The sequence below is a fragment of the Fukomys damarensis genome, unplaced genomic scaffold (assembly GCF_012274545.1).
Source record: "Fukomys damarensis isolate Sample0158 unplaced genomic scaffold, DMR_v1.0_HiC HiC_scaffold_5, whole genome shotgun sequence".
Taxonomy (NCBI): domain Eukaryota; kingdom Metazoa; phylum Chordata; class Mammalia; order Rodentia; family Bathyergidae; genus Fukomys; species Fukomys damarensis.
In genome coordinates this window covers 80,300,415-80,314,905 of record NW_022900917.1, presented here as the reverse complement: position 1 = coordinate 80,314,905, position 14,491 = coordinate 80,300,415, and the positions used below count along the sequence as shown (strand labels likewise).

Genomic DNA, 14,491 nt, shown 5'->3' with positions numbered 1-14,491 from the left:
TTTTGTTATATGCATATCCACCAGAGGTTGGTTCATTTCTTTGCAGTTGTCCTTCAGTATCTGGGAAGGAGCTTCCCCAAGGTTTATCTTTCATATTTGTAGCTTCTCTCTTTGTGGGTTTGGGATGAGGAGGTTAATGCCATAATCAGTTACAGAGCTTCCTTCCAAGGTTTTGAAACTGCACAAAACACTCCCTTTAAGGAACAAGGTCTGGACAGTATGACTTCTGGAATGATTATGATACATACCAAGGGAAAAGACAAAAGATGGTAATCACAACAGTGACCCTGAAAGCATGTACTCCTGCTGTCAGATATAACAATCTCTCTCACATTGGAGATGATGATAATTGTATAATCCTTCTCATTGAACATTCATTTACCAGGCAGTGGAGTCTAAGGGGAGTCTGTGGTAGACCTGAAGACCCCCTAGTGAGCAGAAGTCCTCTCTTAGAAGTTCTGGATTAGTCTAGGGAGGCAAACGCCTTTTGCTATTATCACTGCCAGAAAAGGCCTCCAGGAATCATCTCACCGAGAAAGATACCCAGAGCCTCTTGTTCCATGCTCTCTTAAGAAGTAGGCATATCTTTCCAATCTTGGGTGCTTCAGCCCTGAGAGACTGTCACCAGCGTCCCCTTCAATGGTTTCCTTCCAAGTCAGCAGGTACAGAGGTCAGACTTCAACCAGGCCTTCTGTGCCTGGTGAGAAAGAGATTACAAGCTGATAGATGGCACTCAGAAAAGTTAAATAGAGCCTGGCAGCCTTCAGGGCAATAGAGGCATCCTGAGCTTTGGAGGCCAGTGGCTCCTCCATCTTCCTTGACTTCCATTCACTGAATGAATTTATTTCCTAATTATAGAGCTTGAGCATTTGTTTGGTTTCCCCAAGCCTTCAGCCCCTTGTACATAAAAAAATGTATAGCTTAACTCACAAAGAAAATGTGAAGATAAACAAGAGAAAATTTACAAAGTACAGCATGTAGAAAACATTTAATATGTGCAGTTGCTGTGGCCCTCCCAAGTCTTGCTTGACTTCAGGTAATAGCCACTGCAACAGATTGTCAGAACCACGAATGACTAAGAAAACTAGCACTGTGGTCAGGAATAACTTGTGGAGGTTCCCTGGAGGGATTGGGATTTCAGTATCTTGAAGGAATAGGCAGGAGTTTCCAAGTACCTCTGTGAAAAGGTTTTCTGAGCTGGGAATCAGCATGCAAAAGTTCTGCTTTGTTCTGAGAGTAGCAGAGACTTATTAACTTAGGAAGTCGAGGTCTTGGCCCCAACAGTTTGCAAACCCCTGGAGAAAATCACCTGTTCCATAGACTTGCAAAGGCAGACAACCTGAGAGCAGCCCTTGTTACAAAGGTAACCTCTAAGTATTTGAAAATACGATGGAAAGGTTATAGTAAATATTTATAATACTGTGTTACTAAATATATGTGAAAGCAAGCCAGACTATTTCCCCAACCCAGAAAGTTAAAAGAGAAAAAATTTTCCTAATGGATAATGATGAAGCCAGAATGGGGTGTGCATCAGAGTCTGGCTCACAGCTTGTGGAGTTGGAAAGAAACCTACCTCTTTCATAGGGCTGAGCTGGTAGAACAGCTGCCACTGCACAGGTGCTCAGTATATGCAGTTACTGGTCCTCAAGTCCGAGGGCGTGTAGCACCATTTGTTACCCTTGTTCACTTCAAATCCAGCCGGTACCCAGGCTGGCTGTCTGCATTAGCTGATTTGCCTTATGGAGAGGGAAGATGAATGTCTCCTAACTTTATTGTTTCAGTACTGAGCATTGAAATTTGGGCCTCTGCACTGAGCCATGTCTCCTGCAGTATGTTTTATTTTAAAACAAGGTTTCACTAAGTCTCTAAATTGCCTAGGCTGGGCTGAAATTTGTGATCCAGCCCCAACCTTGCAGAGTGCTGGGATTATGGGCTGCACCACCACGTCCAGCTGACAGGAGGTAGTTTTGCACCTTGGAGTCAGGCATCTGCCCAAGTTATGTTCCTGCTTTCCCTCAGGAACTGAGAGCTAGAGCTGTTATTTTCTTTGCTGGTGATACTGCAAAGATATGGACCTTAAATCTTGAGAAAGATAGTCCTGATTTCTAGTCATAAAGTGGGCAAGAGGTTTATCCAGCTTTTGAAATGATCTACATACATTTCAAGGACACAGACCAAAAACTCATTTAGCAAGATTTTTATAAGTGCTCTGAGAATGAGGGGCTCTTTGCCCTTATTTTCAACATAGGGAATTAAGCTTTTAGAAGGGCTCCCCAGTAAACATTTTCTGAAGAGAACTGAGTTAGTGAAGAAATAAATGAATAACCTCCCTGGGATTAAAAATTCCAAACAGATGGGGTTTTTATGTGTTTGGTTGATTGTTACATCTCCAGTCCTTGTATTGAGGCTGGCCTGAGATCAGCTTGATGGATCAGGCTTCCCATTTGTAAATGCAGCGCTCTTGACATTCTAAAACCAGTGGGATCATGCAGCAGGGCCTAGACAAGCAGCTAGAAAAATAAGTTGGATGAGCAGAGCCAGTGTGAAAATTTGACAGACAGACAGATCAGTCTGGATTAGATTCCAGACCTTGCTTTTGATTAGCTGTGTGATCTCAGGTGAATGACTTAACTGTCTGGTCTTCAGATTTATTTTTCTAATACTTCATTAGTAACACTTATGTAAAAAGCAATTTTCTTGACTAAATTAGGTATCATAGACATTAATTTTTTTGACATGGGCTCAGAATATAAACAAAGATATATGGTTAATGGATCTCATGTGGAAAGCCCTTGGCAGAGTGCTCGGCAAAACAGGGTCTCTGTAAATGTCAGCCCCTTTCTCTGCAAGGAAGTGAGTCAGGCTTGGGGGCGGCTGTGTTTGCCTGAGTCTGTCTGTGGTGGGCAAGGAGACAGGGACAACTGCAGGGGCCTTGAGCCAATGACATTCTCATTATTGCCAGGTGAGTATTGGAGCCACTCTAAAGCCGTGCCAAGGCCTAAAATTTGAAAGGAAAACATTTAGCTTTAAGACCATTGTCCTAAATGTCAAGGATTGCTTTGTGCTATTCTGTGTCCCTGCATTTCATTGATTATAAAGCCAGCCTGCAGAGTGTGTGCTAGCTTTAAAGGGATAGAACAGTAGATATAGTTACATGTAAATATGTGAGAACAAATGCCCTTGCTTGTGAACCCGTTTTCTCCTCCATTACACAGTGGTGTTTAGCACTTGCTGGGCTTGGGTATCCTAACCCTCTCCATTTCCCCAGAGAGGGGCAGACAGGGGTGGAGGGTTACAATACAGTTATCCCAGCAGTGATCTGCTATGTGGATTGAAGCAAAGACAGCTGGCTTAGATGCTTCGGTGAGGAAGTGGTCTGGATCTGCCCTAGAAGGACCTTTGGGTGATTGAGTCCTGAGCATGGGTCCGAGCTGCTCATGTATGCAAAGCCGAGAGCGCCACGAATGGAAACAAGCCAAGGTTGACTTCCTGCCAAGGACTCATTTTACTATATAATGAATGCATTATTTTAAAGGAACTGAAGTGCTTCAGTTTAATAACATTTTGTAGAGTGCGTTTGTTAACACAGTAAATATGGGGCTGTGCTGGGCAACAGGTAACGCACTGGAAACCATGCATGGTACTTTTAGGGTTAGACTATAAAAATGTATTTGATAGGTTGTGTGTCCTGAGTGTTTTGATAATGATTGGTGAATATGATGCTGGGGCCAGTGATGATGGTGACAGCGAGAAGGGCAGGGTGGTGGTGGTGACTTTAAGTGGTGAGGATGAGTATGGCAGTGATGATGACAATGACCATGATGACAGTGCTTACAGTGATGATGATGAGAGACGGATGTTGGTGTCTTCTGAGCCTGTCACTAGTCTCAGCACTTTGCAGATTTTGTGTACTTTAATTCTTACAGTGCTGCAACAAGAGGCCATTGGTATTATTATTTAGAAGAAAACAGTATGCTCTAGTATCACACAATAAATTACAGTTTGGATTTAGATAGAAAAACAATAATTATAACTAGCATTTGTGAGCTCTCACTGTCCTGTGCTATTTCCCATGTATCACGTGGTTGTATTCTAGCATCTCATAGGATGGGCACCATTCATTTCTCTCTTTGGTGGATTAAGAAGACCGTGACTCTGAGAGTGGGAGCAGCTCCCCAGGACCACACGTCTGCTCAGAGAGAGCACAGGGCATGCGCAGGAATTCATCCTCCCCAAAGCCCACTGCTCAGTGCTTCTTGGTGCTCCAGCATATCCTTTCCTCCTCCCTGCACACCTGTGCTGCCCAATCATAGACATGGTGGATTCTGCCTCTTTCTCACTCACTCATGGAATACCCAGTGCCCTCCTTGCTCTACCTAGACCATCCAGCCCACTTATCACCACAGTTGCAGCTAAGTTTTGGGTGCTTATACATCTTTTAACAATGCCCAGTGCCTATAGTGAAGCCTGAACGTAGGAGTTGGTACACTGGACTTATGAAGGATAGGGCCTTGCCTGACTTTCCAGCCCCATTTCCTAATGCTGCTCCCTGGTTTGCAAAATCCCATTAGGCAATTTCGATAATAAACCCCCAGTCAGGCCTTGTCTTTGTGTCTGTGGCCATCATGCCTGGAATCCAGCAGTAACTTGGTAAGAGGCTGTTGAAAGATAGGTGGATGGAGAGATGGATGGATGAATAGATGGATGGATGGATGGAGAAGTGGATGGATGGATGGATGAAAGCATGGACATGGCTTTTGTTTTTCCTTTTGCAGTATATTTCTAGTAAAAATTTCATTGACTTTTCCTCCTCCTCCTTTTTTATTTTCTTCCAAGGGAAACCCAGGAGAGCGGGGTGCAGATGGTGATACTGGACAGAAAGGTGATCAGGTAAGGAACAATTTCCTTTGTACTGCATTGCTCACCTTGAGTACAGATTCCTGCTCCTCCTCTGCAGCCCTGGTCCTCTATTCTGATGCCAGCTCTAGCCTCTCTTTTGCATGAAGTAAGAACTTCTTACATAAATGTTCTTGGTTTCCACCTCAATCCCTCTGACTCGGAGCTACCCCACTCTCCCCAGGTGTTCAAGGACCTGCCTTTCCCCCTTCTCTGTGATTTTGTTGTGTAATATTTTACTGACTACCTCTTGGTCACTGAAGGGTCATCCTTCTTCAGTGCCCCATTCCTCCCTTGCACTGAGTCTTGCATGCCTACTGTGTAACACATGTGGACCCAGTTGAAATAATCCCTGGCTCTGGTCAGTTCCACCAGGCTGCTGGACTCCCTAATGAGTGTCAATAAGGCAGCAATGATGATGTGCAGTCTTTCTGTGCATCTGTGTTGACCCTTGTCCACCCTAGTGGCACTGAGGGTTCTGATGCAGTGTCCTGACTGTGGTTACAGTAGCTGTTGGGGACCCAACACCTGGCCAAGTCAGCTTTTACATATTATGGCCATTTTCTTTTCCATGTATATTCTCAGCTGCTTCTCCCAAGCTGCTTGCTTTATGTTATTTTGAAGCAAATCCATGTAGGACATACATATTTTTAAAAGTATTTTCAAGTACTTTCTCCACCTCCTGAAGCACTAGGGATATATGAAAAATGGATTGTTTTTCCTGTGCCTTCAGCCTAAAGTGTTAATGGAGTTAGAAGGTGGATTCTAGGTAATTGTCTAAAATTTGGTGTCCTTCCAAGGTTAAAAGCTTGGTTACCTTTTAAAGAATTATCACTTTTGTCTTCCTAGGGTCATCCTGGAGTTCCAGGTTTCATGGGGCCCCCAGGGAACCCTGGGTCACCAGTAAGTAAGATCTCTAATCTCCTTCCCCTTTAGCCTTGATGTTCAGTACAAGTGCATACTCACTGCAGTTGGTATCATACTGGATCTGTCTTATTGGAAGGATGGGATGAACCCCTAAGTGTGGCCAAGGATGAATTGAAAGTCCCAGTCCCAAAGCGCCTTGGGAGAATGCAGAGAGACTCGGGTGGCTTTTGTGGGCAGTGTAGTTAGGATGCCTTTGGGGTCAGGGGCACTGGCAGAGATGGATTCAGCCTGTGTATTACCAGGTTAAGACATCCATTAAGTATTGCAAACATATAACAATGAAAATGGCAAAATTTTCTTGTTGTAGAAAATGTTTCAGCCTGTGTATTACCAGGTTAAGACATCCATTAAGTATTGCAAACATATAACAATGAAAATGGCAAAATTTTCTTGTTTTGAAGAATGAAAATTAAGAAAAAAAAAAAAAGAAACTCTTTCTCATGGGGACTTGCCCTATGATGAGAAGTCCTGGGACTTAGAATGTACCCATAGAAGCCCAGATATTCCTGAATATCCATGGATTCTTTCCATGAGACCCTTCCCAGACTTTGCAAATGAGGGCTACTAATACCTAAAAGACCATAGAGAGGGACCCACTTCAAATAGACCATTATGTCCCAGGAAACTGTGAAACAGAGGTTCACTTGGGATCATGAAGTTAAACATACCCAATTAGATTTTCTTTGTCTTCTTTTTAAATGAAATCTCACTGATAGCTCCTGTTGGTAACTGTGTTAATTACTTGAACAAGTTAAATTCTTTTAAATGTATTTTGTCAATAAAATCATTATAGTGAAATAGCATTTTTTCATTTCATGATTAACTTTTACAGCATATTTGTCAAAAGGTAAATTCATTTACAGAAGCACTAAATGCTTTATCAGTTCTCCAGGGAGCCTATTTTAAACTGTTGATGTCCAGCTCAGTCTCTCCAAGAGCTCTGACGTTATTGTCCTTTTTAAATTTCTCAGCCTCGATTCCTAACTGATCCAAATCTGCTCTGTGTGCATTTTGTGAAGGGTATTATAAGGGACCGATGGGTTTGCTATCACTTAACTTTATGAAATCTTACAATTCTTTCAAGATTTTTAAATGTTTTTAAATGTTTTGCATTGCTTTTGCTTATGTTAATTGGGTTTTGTAGCATTTGTCAATCAGCAAAAGGAAAAACTAGCAAAAGTGATACAGTGGGTACTGAAAAGAGAGGCATTAGCGTTTAGCAAAGACAGACATTTGAGAAGCTACATTTATTTATTTATTTTTTTCTTTTTTGGTTTTTTGAGACAGGGTCTCTTATGTAGTTGAGACTGACCTGGAACTCTTAATGTAGCCCAGGCTGGTTTTGAACTCAAAGCAATCGTCCTGCCTCAGCCTTCCAAGTGCTAGTATTATAGCCGTGCACTACCATGCCTGGCTACTTTTATTTTTAAAAATTGGTTCATTGTCAAATAATTTGGTGTCATGAAGCTTTTAGCTTCCCTGTTCCACCTGCTATCTGGGGAGCTCATATTAAAATCCCATCCCCACTTCGTGCTCTTAGGTCCAAACCTATAATGTATCTCCAGTATGAATGAGACCCTGACCTCTTTTCATTGGAAGCCTCAGTAACTTACAACTCTGGAACAGTGTGGAAAATGGCCTCTGGTTTCTGGTTCTCGGACCAGAGGATGCATCTAAGACTCAGAGACAATGATAATCAGAAGCCAGCTTGTCTGTCTTCAACTGATTAGTGCTTTCTGTCCACTTGACAGATATTTATTGAGCTTCTATTTTGTGCCATTGCTTGTGCTGCTAATTGCCATTGAGAGAGGATGCAGAGTCAGCTGCCTCTTTGGGATCAGCATACAGGCACACAGAAGTGACTGGTCTTTGTTGTTGGTGTATGTTGGTTTATTTATTTATATTTTTTAATTTTTATTGAGGTTATTGGTACAATCTAGGTATACAATACAATTACATTCATCACTGGGATTCTGTACCTTTACATAATAGGTCTTGATTCTCATTTTTCCCCTTGTCCCTGCCCTCCCTTCACCCCCTCCTCCCCTCCCCATTTACAAACACTTTATTTCCATTTTTTCAGTTTCTCATATTTTTTTCCTCTCCCTTATTACCTTTCCCCCACCCTTCCCACTTTCCTTACACCTTTAGCCCTTTACTTCCTATTTCACATTATTAATTATCTCATTAGGATCCTGTGTACTATTGCAGTTTTTCACACCAAAGAAACTATTCGGTATTTCAGTTAAAGAAATCTCTGTATGAACATTAAAAATAGGGAATCCTAAAATAAAACTAAAAAGGAAAGTAAAAGAGAAAAGGCAATGATGTAACATCAAAATAATCCTTAATTCTGGAGATGAAAATGGTCCCTGAACATATTTAAATTGCTTCTCGCTCTTATAGTCTTATCTTATTCTTTTTTCATTATTTAGAGAATACTTTATTAGTTTCTGTAATCAAACCCACGTAGATATGACCTTACATATTTAGTACGATGTGTTACCCCTGTACACATGGAAAAAAAAAAAAAAATTAACATTTCTAGACCAATATGGTTGTCCATTTCTGTACAATGCCAAGTCAACACAGTAAATTGGGATGACTTTTTCCAAAGTTGGCAGCACCGTTAAAGTTTCCCAAAATTCAATTTATATATATATATATATATATAAAGACTAATAATAGTATGTTATGCATCGATAGCAGCAACAGCGTTTCCAGGTTCTGCAGTCATCTGAACAAAATTATAGACATTCAGCACATTCCATTAAAAACAAAAAAACAAAGAAAAGAATAATATCCAGACAACAACAAAGTTCTGTTGCTGTTGTGGTACCTGGCACCATTTTTTCTATTAGCCTTGTAATCATCATCTGGAAAGAGAACATTCTAGAGTAATATCATTAAATGATAAAGCATGGTCCCTACTATGTATCATAAAGCAGGTATTAGATATTTTACATTCATAGAGGTATGATACAGTACTGTCCTACATCAATAATACTAGATTCAGTTTTGGTTTGAAATTTACTTTGTCTGCAAATAAGATTGCTACCCCTGTTTTTTTCTGGGCTCCTGTCACATGGAGAATTGTTTTCTATCTTTTCACTTTCAGTCTATGGGCTTCTTTTTGCACTAGGTGTGTTTCTTGTATACAACATATTATTGGATTTTGCTTCTTATTCCATTTTGCCAGTCTATTTCTCTTGATTGGTGAGTTGAGGCCATTGACATTGCTGGTTATAACTGATATGTACTGACTTATTATTGACATGTTATTGGCCTTTTGTTAACTCTTTTTACTTTTTCACCTTCTCCTTTTAATTTCTTGCCTTGCCTGTTTGATTTGCTCTGTTGGGCCTCATGGTGTTGTTGCCTTCATTGTCTTTTTCTAGGATCTTGTTTAGAATTCCTTGTAGTGCTGGTTTGGTATTCATGTAGTTTCTCAGGTGTTCTTTGTTGTAGAAGTGTCTTATTTCCCCCTCCATTTTGAAAGAGAGTTTTGCTGGATACCTCAGTCTAGGTTGGAGGTTGTTCTCTTTTAGTACTTGAAATATCTCATTCCAGGCTCTCCTTGCCCCAAGGGTTTGTGTTGAAAAGTCTGCTGTGATTCTGATGGGCTTTCCTTTGTATGTGATTTGTTTCTTTTCTCTTACCGCTTGTAAGTATTTTGTTCTTCTTTTGGGTTTCTAGGATCTTGATTATTATATGTCTAGGTGTAGATTTTTTTTGATTGTAACTAGTTGGGGTCCTATATGCCTTAGTTATCTGAATGTCAAATTCTTCCCCTATGTTTGCGAACTTTTCTGTCATTAATTCTGCAAACAGCTTTTTTAAGTCATTTGTATTTTCTCCTGGTACTTCATGTATTCCTGTCAGTCTTATGTTATTCTTCTTTGCATCATCTAGGAGTTGTTGGATCGATTTCTCATGATCTCTTACTGTTTTTAAGAGACCTCTCTTTTCATGGTCACTGACTGCAATCTTATCTTCTATATCTGAGAGCCTATCTTCGCATTCTTTTATTCTGTTGCATACACTTTCAATAGAATGTTTAATCTCCTGGATCTCTGTTTGAATCTGTTTTATGGATTCCATTTCTTTCCTATGTTGGGCGTTTATTTTTTCCATTTCTTTCTTATGCTGGGCCTTCATGGCTTCTATCATGGTCCTGAGCTCATCTATTTTTTTGTCAGTTTCTGCTCTAGAGTCTCAAATCACGACTTCCATTTTGCTCACTATCTCTGTGGTTATCTGGGAAATTATTTCTGTTTTGAATTTTTCTAGAGCCTGATTGATCTGTTTTGTTACTTCCTGTGCTTTGAGTTCAGGGTGTCCTGGTGGTTCACTATCGGCCTTTTCATCCTCATTTGCCCTACTGTTTGCCATTGGTGAACTGGAAGTCTGTCCTTGTGTCTTGCTTAAGTGTTTTCTCATTTTAATTTTTGTTGTCAGACTGTCCTTAGTTTAATCTCTGGGTTATCACCCAAATCTTCCTGATATAGTTGCACCCTAGCTTCTGTGTCTCTAACGACCCACAGACATTCTTATCTTCATAACATCAGATAAAACAGCTCATCAAATCAATGGCAATGCTTTACCCCAACTGATACAATCAGCAACACATTAAGATCAAGCACAACTTGGACACTGACCACCTGTGGTAGTCACTAGTCTATCACCCTTAAATCATTTGAATTAAAAGTTGCACCCTAGCTTCTGTGTCTCTAACGACCCACAGACATTCTTATCTTCATAACATCAGATAAAACAGCTCATCAAATCAATGGCAATGCTTTACCCCAACTGATACAATCAGCAACACATTAAGATCAAGCACAACTTGGACACTGACCACCTGTGGTAGTCACTAGTCTATCACCCTTAAATCATTTGAATTAAATTGAAATCAAGAAGCAGTCCAGAACATGTTTGCAGGTTTATTTTTACTTTGGGGAATTTCTTGAGTACCTGTTATGTGTCAGGCCCAGCCCAAGGTATCCAGTGCTGTAGGCATTTCCGTGTTTATTTTCTGGTTCTCAGTCAATGTCTTTCTTCCAGATAAAACTGTTGTGCTTAATTTTGCAGAAGAGGATTTAATCTCAACTCAGCAATTTTCCAAAGCCTAGTTCCAGAAAAGTTTGTTAAAATCATGTAGAAATATCCACATTTGGAATGGAAACTCCACTGTTCTGTTAGCTTTCAACTAAATGTGTAATTAAACCAAAAGTCTTATGCTATTTGTTGAAATATCATCAATATCACTTTCTTTCATAAATACTTACTGGGTCTTCACTTAGTAGAAGAGATGGGTCCAAACCACATAGATTCTGTCCTAGAAATTGGCCATCCATGGAAAATAAGACATGTTTTCTATTGTTATATCAAATTTCTGAGGTCCAAGACTGTGGTGCAATCAATCTCTTGCAAAACGTCACTAGAGCCTGGTAAAAATAGGCATTCAATAAATGTATGTCTAGCACTTAAATAAAGACTGCTGGATTGGTATCAACAAATAGCTTGCCTGTTCATGTTTTCATATTTAGTTAATAACCATAGCGTTGTCCCTGGTCTTTGAATAGAGAGTTGAAGCATAATAATGCATAACTCTTCACAGGGAGCTCATAGGATGTTCTTGGTGCTGACTGATTCTTTTTGCATATTTTTTATTGAAATCTTTTAACAGCTCACATGTAACAGTTATAGTCTGTTTTTTGCATTTTACAAAGGAAATGATATGTGGAAGGGTTAATTACCTTGCCTAGGATTCCATACCTAGTCTAGGAGAAACAGGATCTGGACACAGAGATTCTGAATCTAAGAAGGTTCATTCCTAACCAGTACCCTCTGTTCCATACTAAGCACTTCTGAGCACTGCTTCATTGACTACTCATCTCCTTATGGTGTGGAAGACACTTTTTAACTGTTCCTGGAAATGAAGCTGAAGCTTCCAGGTCTTGTGTGACCCCATCAATGCTACTAAGAGGCAGATAGCTGAATTCATCTACAGGACAATTGTTTTTAGCAGTCAGCCAGCCCAGCTCCACATTCATCCATTTATTCAAGAAATATTGATTGAGTGTCCAATACATTCCAGGTCCTCCCTTACTTTCCAGAAGGTAAAGAAAGAGAAAACTCCTGACTTTATGATGTAGGAGGTGTATGGGAGGAGGGAGACAGACAAACAAATACCAACTCAATAAACACTGGGACATCAGATGTTGCCAAGTACTTGAGAGAAAAGTACACAGCAAAAGGACAGATTTTACTGGGGTGGTGAGTGGCAAGGGCATGCAACTGTGGTCCGGTAGGACAAAATCCTCATATTAAGAAAAGGGTGCTTGAGTTAAAACTTGAAGGATGGGGGTGGTGTGCTGTGGATACGGAGAGGCTCAGAGTCTTGCAAAGGGAATAGCTCACACAACAGCCTTTATACAGATGTCTGTCTAGGAACACTTTGCCCTGCTTGCCAACCTGTGTACAGTTCTCCCACCTATCCATTTCTTCATCTCTAGATCGATATAAACAGTTGTCTTCCTGATCTCCCTAGAAGATGGATTCGGGTGTTCAGATCTTGTTTCCTACCATCAAATGTTCTCTGACAGTAGCTGAAAATGTCTAATAATAAGTGAGACCATGTACCATTATTGCCTTGAGGATGACTGGTTGATTAATGGTATAGCCCTTCTTGAAATGTGGGCATTGTTCCTCCAACATCATTGCACTCTCAGGGAACAACCCAGCCCAGTGAGGAGGAAGTGGGCTTTTGCAACCTGTATGGTACTGGCAGCTGCATTTAAGATGTGTGCACTATATCTTATAGGAGGTTGTGTATGACCTCAGCCCAGTCACACCATAAACTAATCAGATCTGCCTGGTCTTTTTAAGGGAGCAGATGGGATTGCAGGAGCTGTTGGACCACCAGGAATTCAAGGGCCTCCGGTAAGTTCCTTAAGAAATGAGGTCTTCTTTGAATGTGTCTTTAGGCCTTTTCAAAACCCTGGGTGTTTGTCAACCTTGTTCTCACCCTCTATGGCTCCTGTGGCCCTCCTGTTCCTGGCTACTTTACTAATAGTCCTTCAGTGAAAGAGTGGAAGGGGTTGCTTTCTGTTGGAGCCCAGGTTACTTTGCCACTAAAATAAAGGTTTGGATGACATGGCTTGGCTGTATACAATTCCAGAATTAGTTTGCAGCCAACTGCACAAGCAGGCCCAAGGTCAATGCCTCATCTCTACATTAGGCCATTGCAGTTTCTGTTCTGAATATGTGCAGGGGAGTTGAAAGGCTCAGTCTGGCTTACGTTGAGCCTAAAGTGTGCCCCTGGTGCACCTCCAGTAGGAGGAGGACAGACCCTGTCATCCCACCTGTTCCAAAGAGGAGATGTCATTGTTCCAAAGAGAAAATAGATGTCACTGATCAAGGTCCCAGCATCACAGCTGGTACAGTTGGCATTTGAATTCAATGCTTTTATCTCAGAAACTAGAGTTATCTTCGTGGTACAAAACTACTAGAATTATCTTTGGTTTCAATGCCATAAAGCTAATGGTGTGAACTACAGTTTAGTAGGCATATTCCTCGTAATAACACACATGTGGGATTTAAAGGGATGTGGAATACATTCATATTCTTCATCTCATTTATTTCTTTTCACTTTAGTGCTATAATTTGGAAAGGTCCTAAATCACTGTATCCATTTTATAAATAAGGGTGAGGAGGGTTGGAGAATAGTGAGGAAATGTCAGAGCCAGGCACAAACTGCAGTCTATGAGACTCTCAGCATCACAGTCCAAAACTGGCTAGCAAGGCCAACCCTGGTATAGCATCTTGGAGTCTTCTGCAAAGGGAACTTTATGGTTCATTTAGTACAACTTCATTCTACCCAACCAGAGGGGACAGTGCCAAACAGAGTTTAGTCCTTTGTCCAAAGTCATGTAGGAAATTAACTTCCATGTTGGGGGTTACATCCACTTGAAAATTCCCAGTTCACAGTTTCTACTATTTCGCCTCTCGACCCACTGTGGAATGTAGAGATTGAACAGTGACAGCCAGGTGGCCCTTTTTCAGGATCATTGTGTGGTCAGTTTTCTGAAGGGACTCTTCTAGAAGTCTCGGGATGAATGCAGTAGTACAGGCAGTTTTTCATTGATCTTCAGACTGTGTAAGATTTCCCCCACCAAAACACATGGGTCATTTCCCTGAGAAGAATGAGTTGTGGGCCCAGATATAAAACCGTTACATTCCTAGCAATTAAAGTGTATTAAATAAGACATTTATTCTATCCTGGGACTTTGTGCCAAGTTATGGGAGTGTTTGAAATTGTCTGTGGTCTTGATACTTCACCATAAATATTAAATCAGAATGTAGTGGATGTTTTCCTAGCCTAAAGAATAAATTTCGGCACTTAAAAATACAAATAATGCAAGTTAGATGGTTAATGATAATAAAAATATACATGTAGACCTAGACATTTTCATGGTATTTTGAATTAAAACATGTAAATTATTTGTCAGTCTTTTGACATGGGATAAAAGCCTGTACTTTTCTCCTGGAGCTCCCTGAATGAGTCCTTTAAATGAGTCCTATAAAAAGAATATCAATCCATGTGCTATTTGCTGTTGTAAAGAGTGGTTTTAGATTCAATCCCTGCTACCAAAAAAAAAAAAAA

The 14,491-nt window shown here is 40.6% G+C and overlaps 1 protein-coding gene across 1 annotated transcript in view; it reads left to right on the top strand.

The window, feature by feature from the left end:
- The window catches only part of Col22a1 (collagen type XXII alpha 1 chain), a 255,687-nt gene that overhangs the window by 201,135 nt on the left and 40,061 nt on the right, over nucleotides 1-14,491 (top strand). Inside the window, exons 49-51 of the mRNA XM_033759289.1 lie at nucleotides 4,837-4,890; nucleotides 5,746-5,799; nucleotides 12,715-12,768. Of these exons, the coding sequence (XP_033615180.1) occupies nucleotides 4,837-4,890; nucleotides 5,746-5,799; nucleotides 12,715-12,768 (162 nt within the window). The remainder of the gene's footprint in view (nucleotides 1-4,836; nucleotides 4,891-5,745; nucleotides 5,800-12,714; nucleotides 12,769-14,491) is intronic.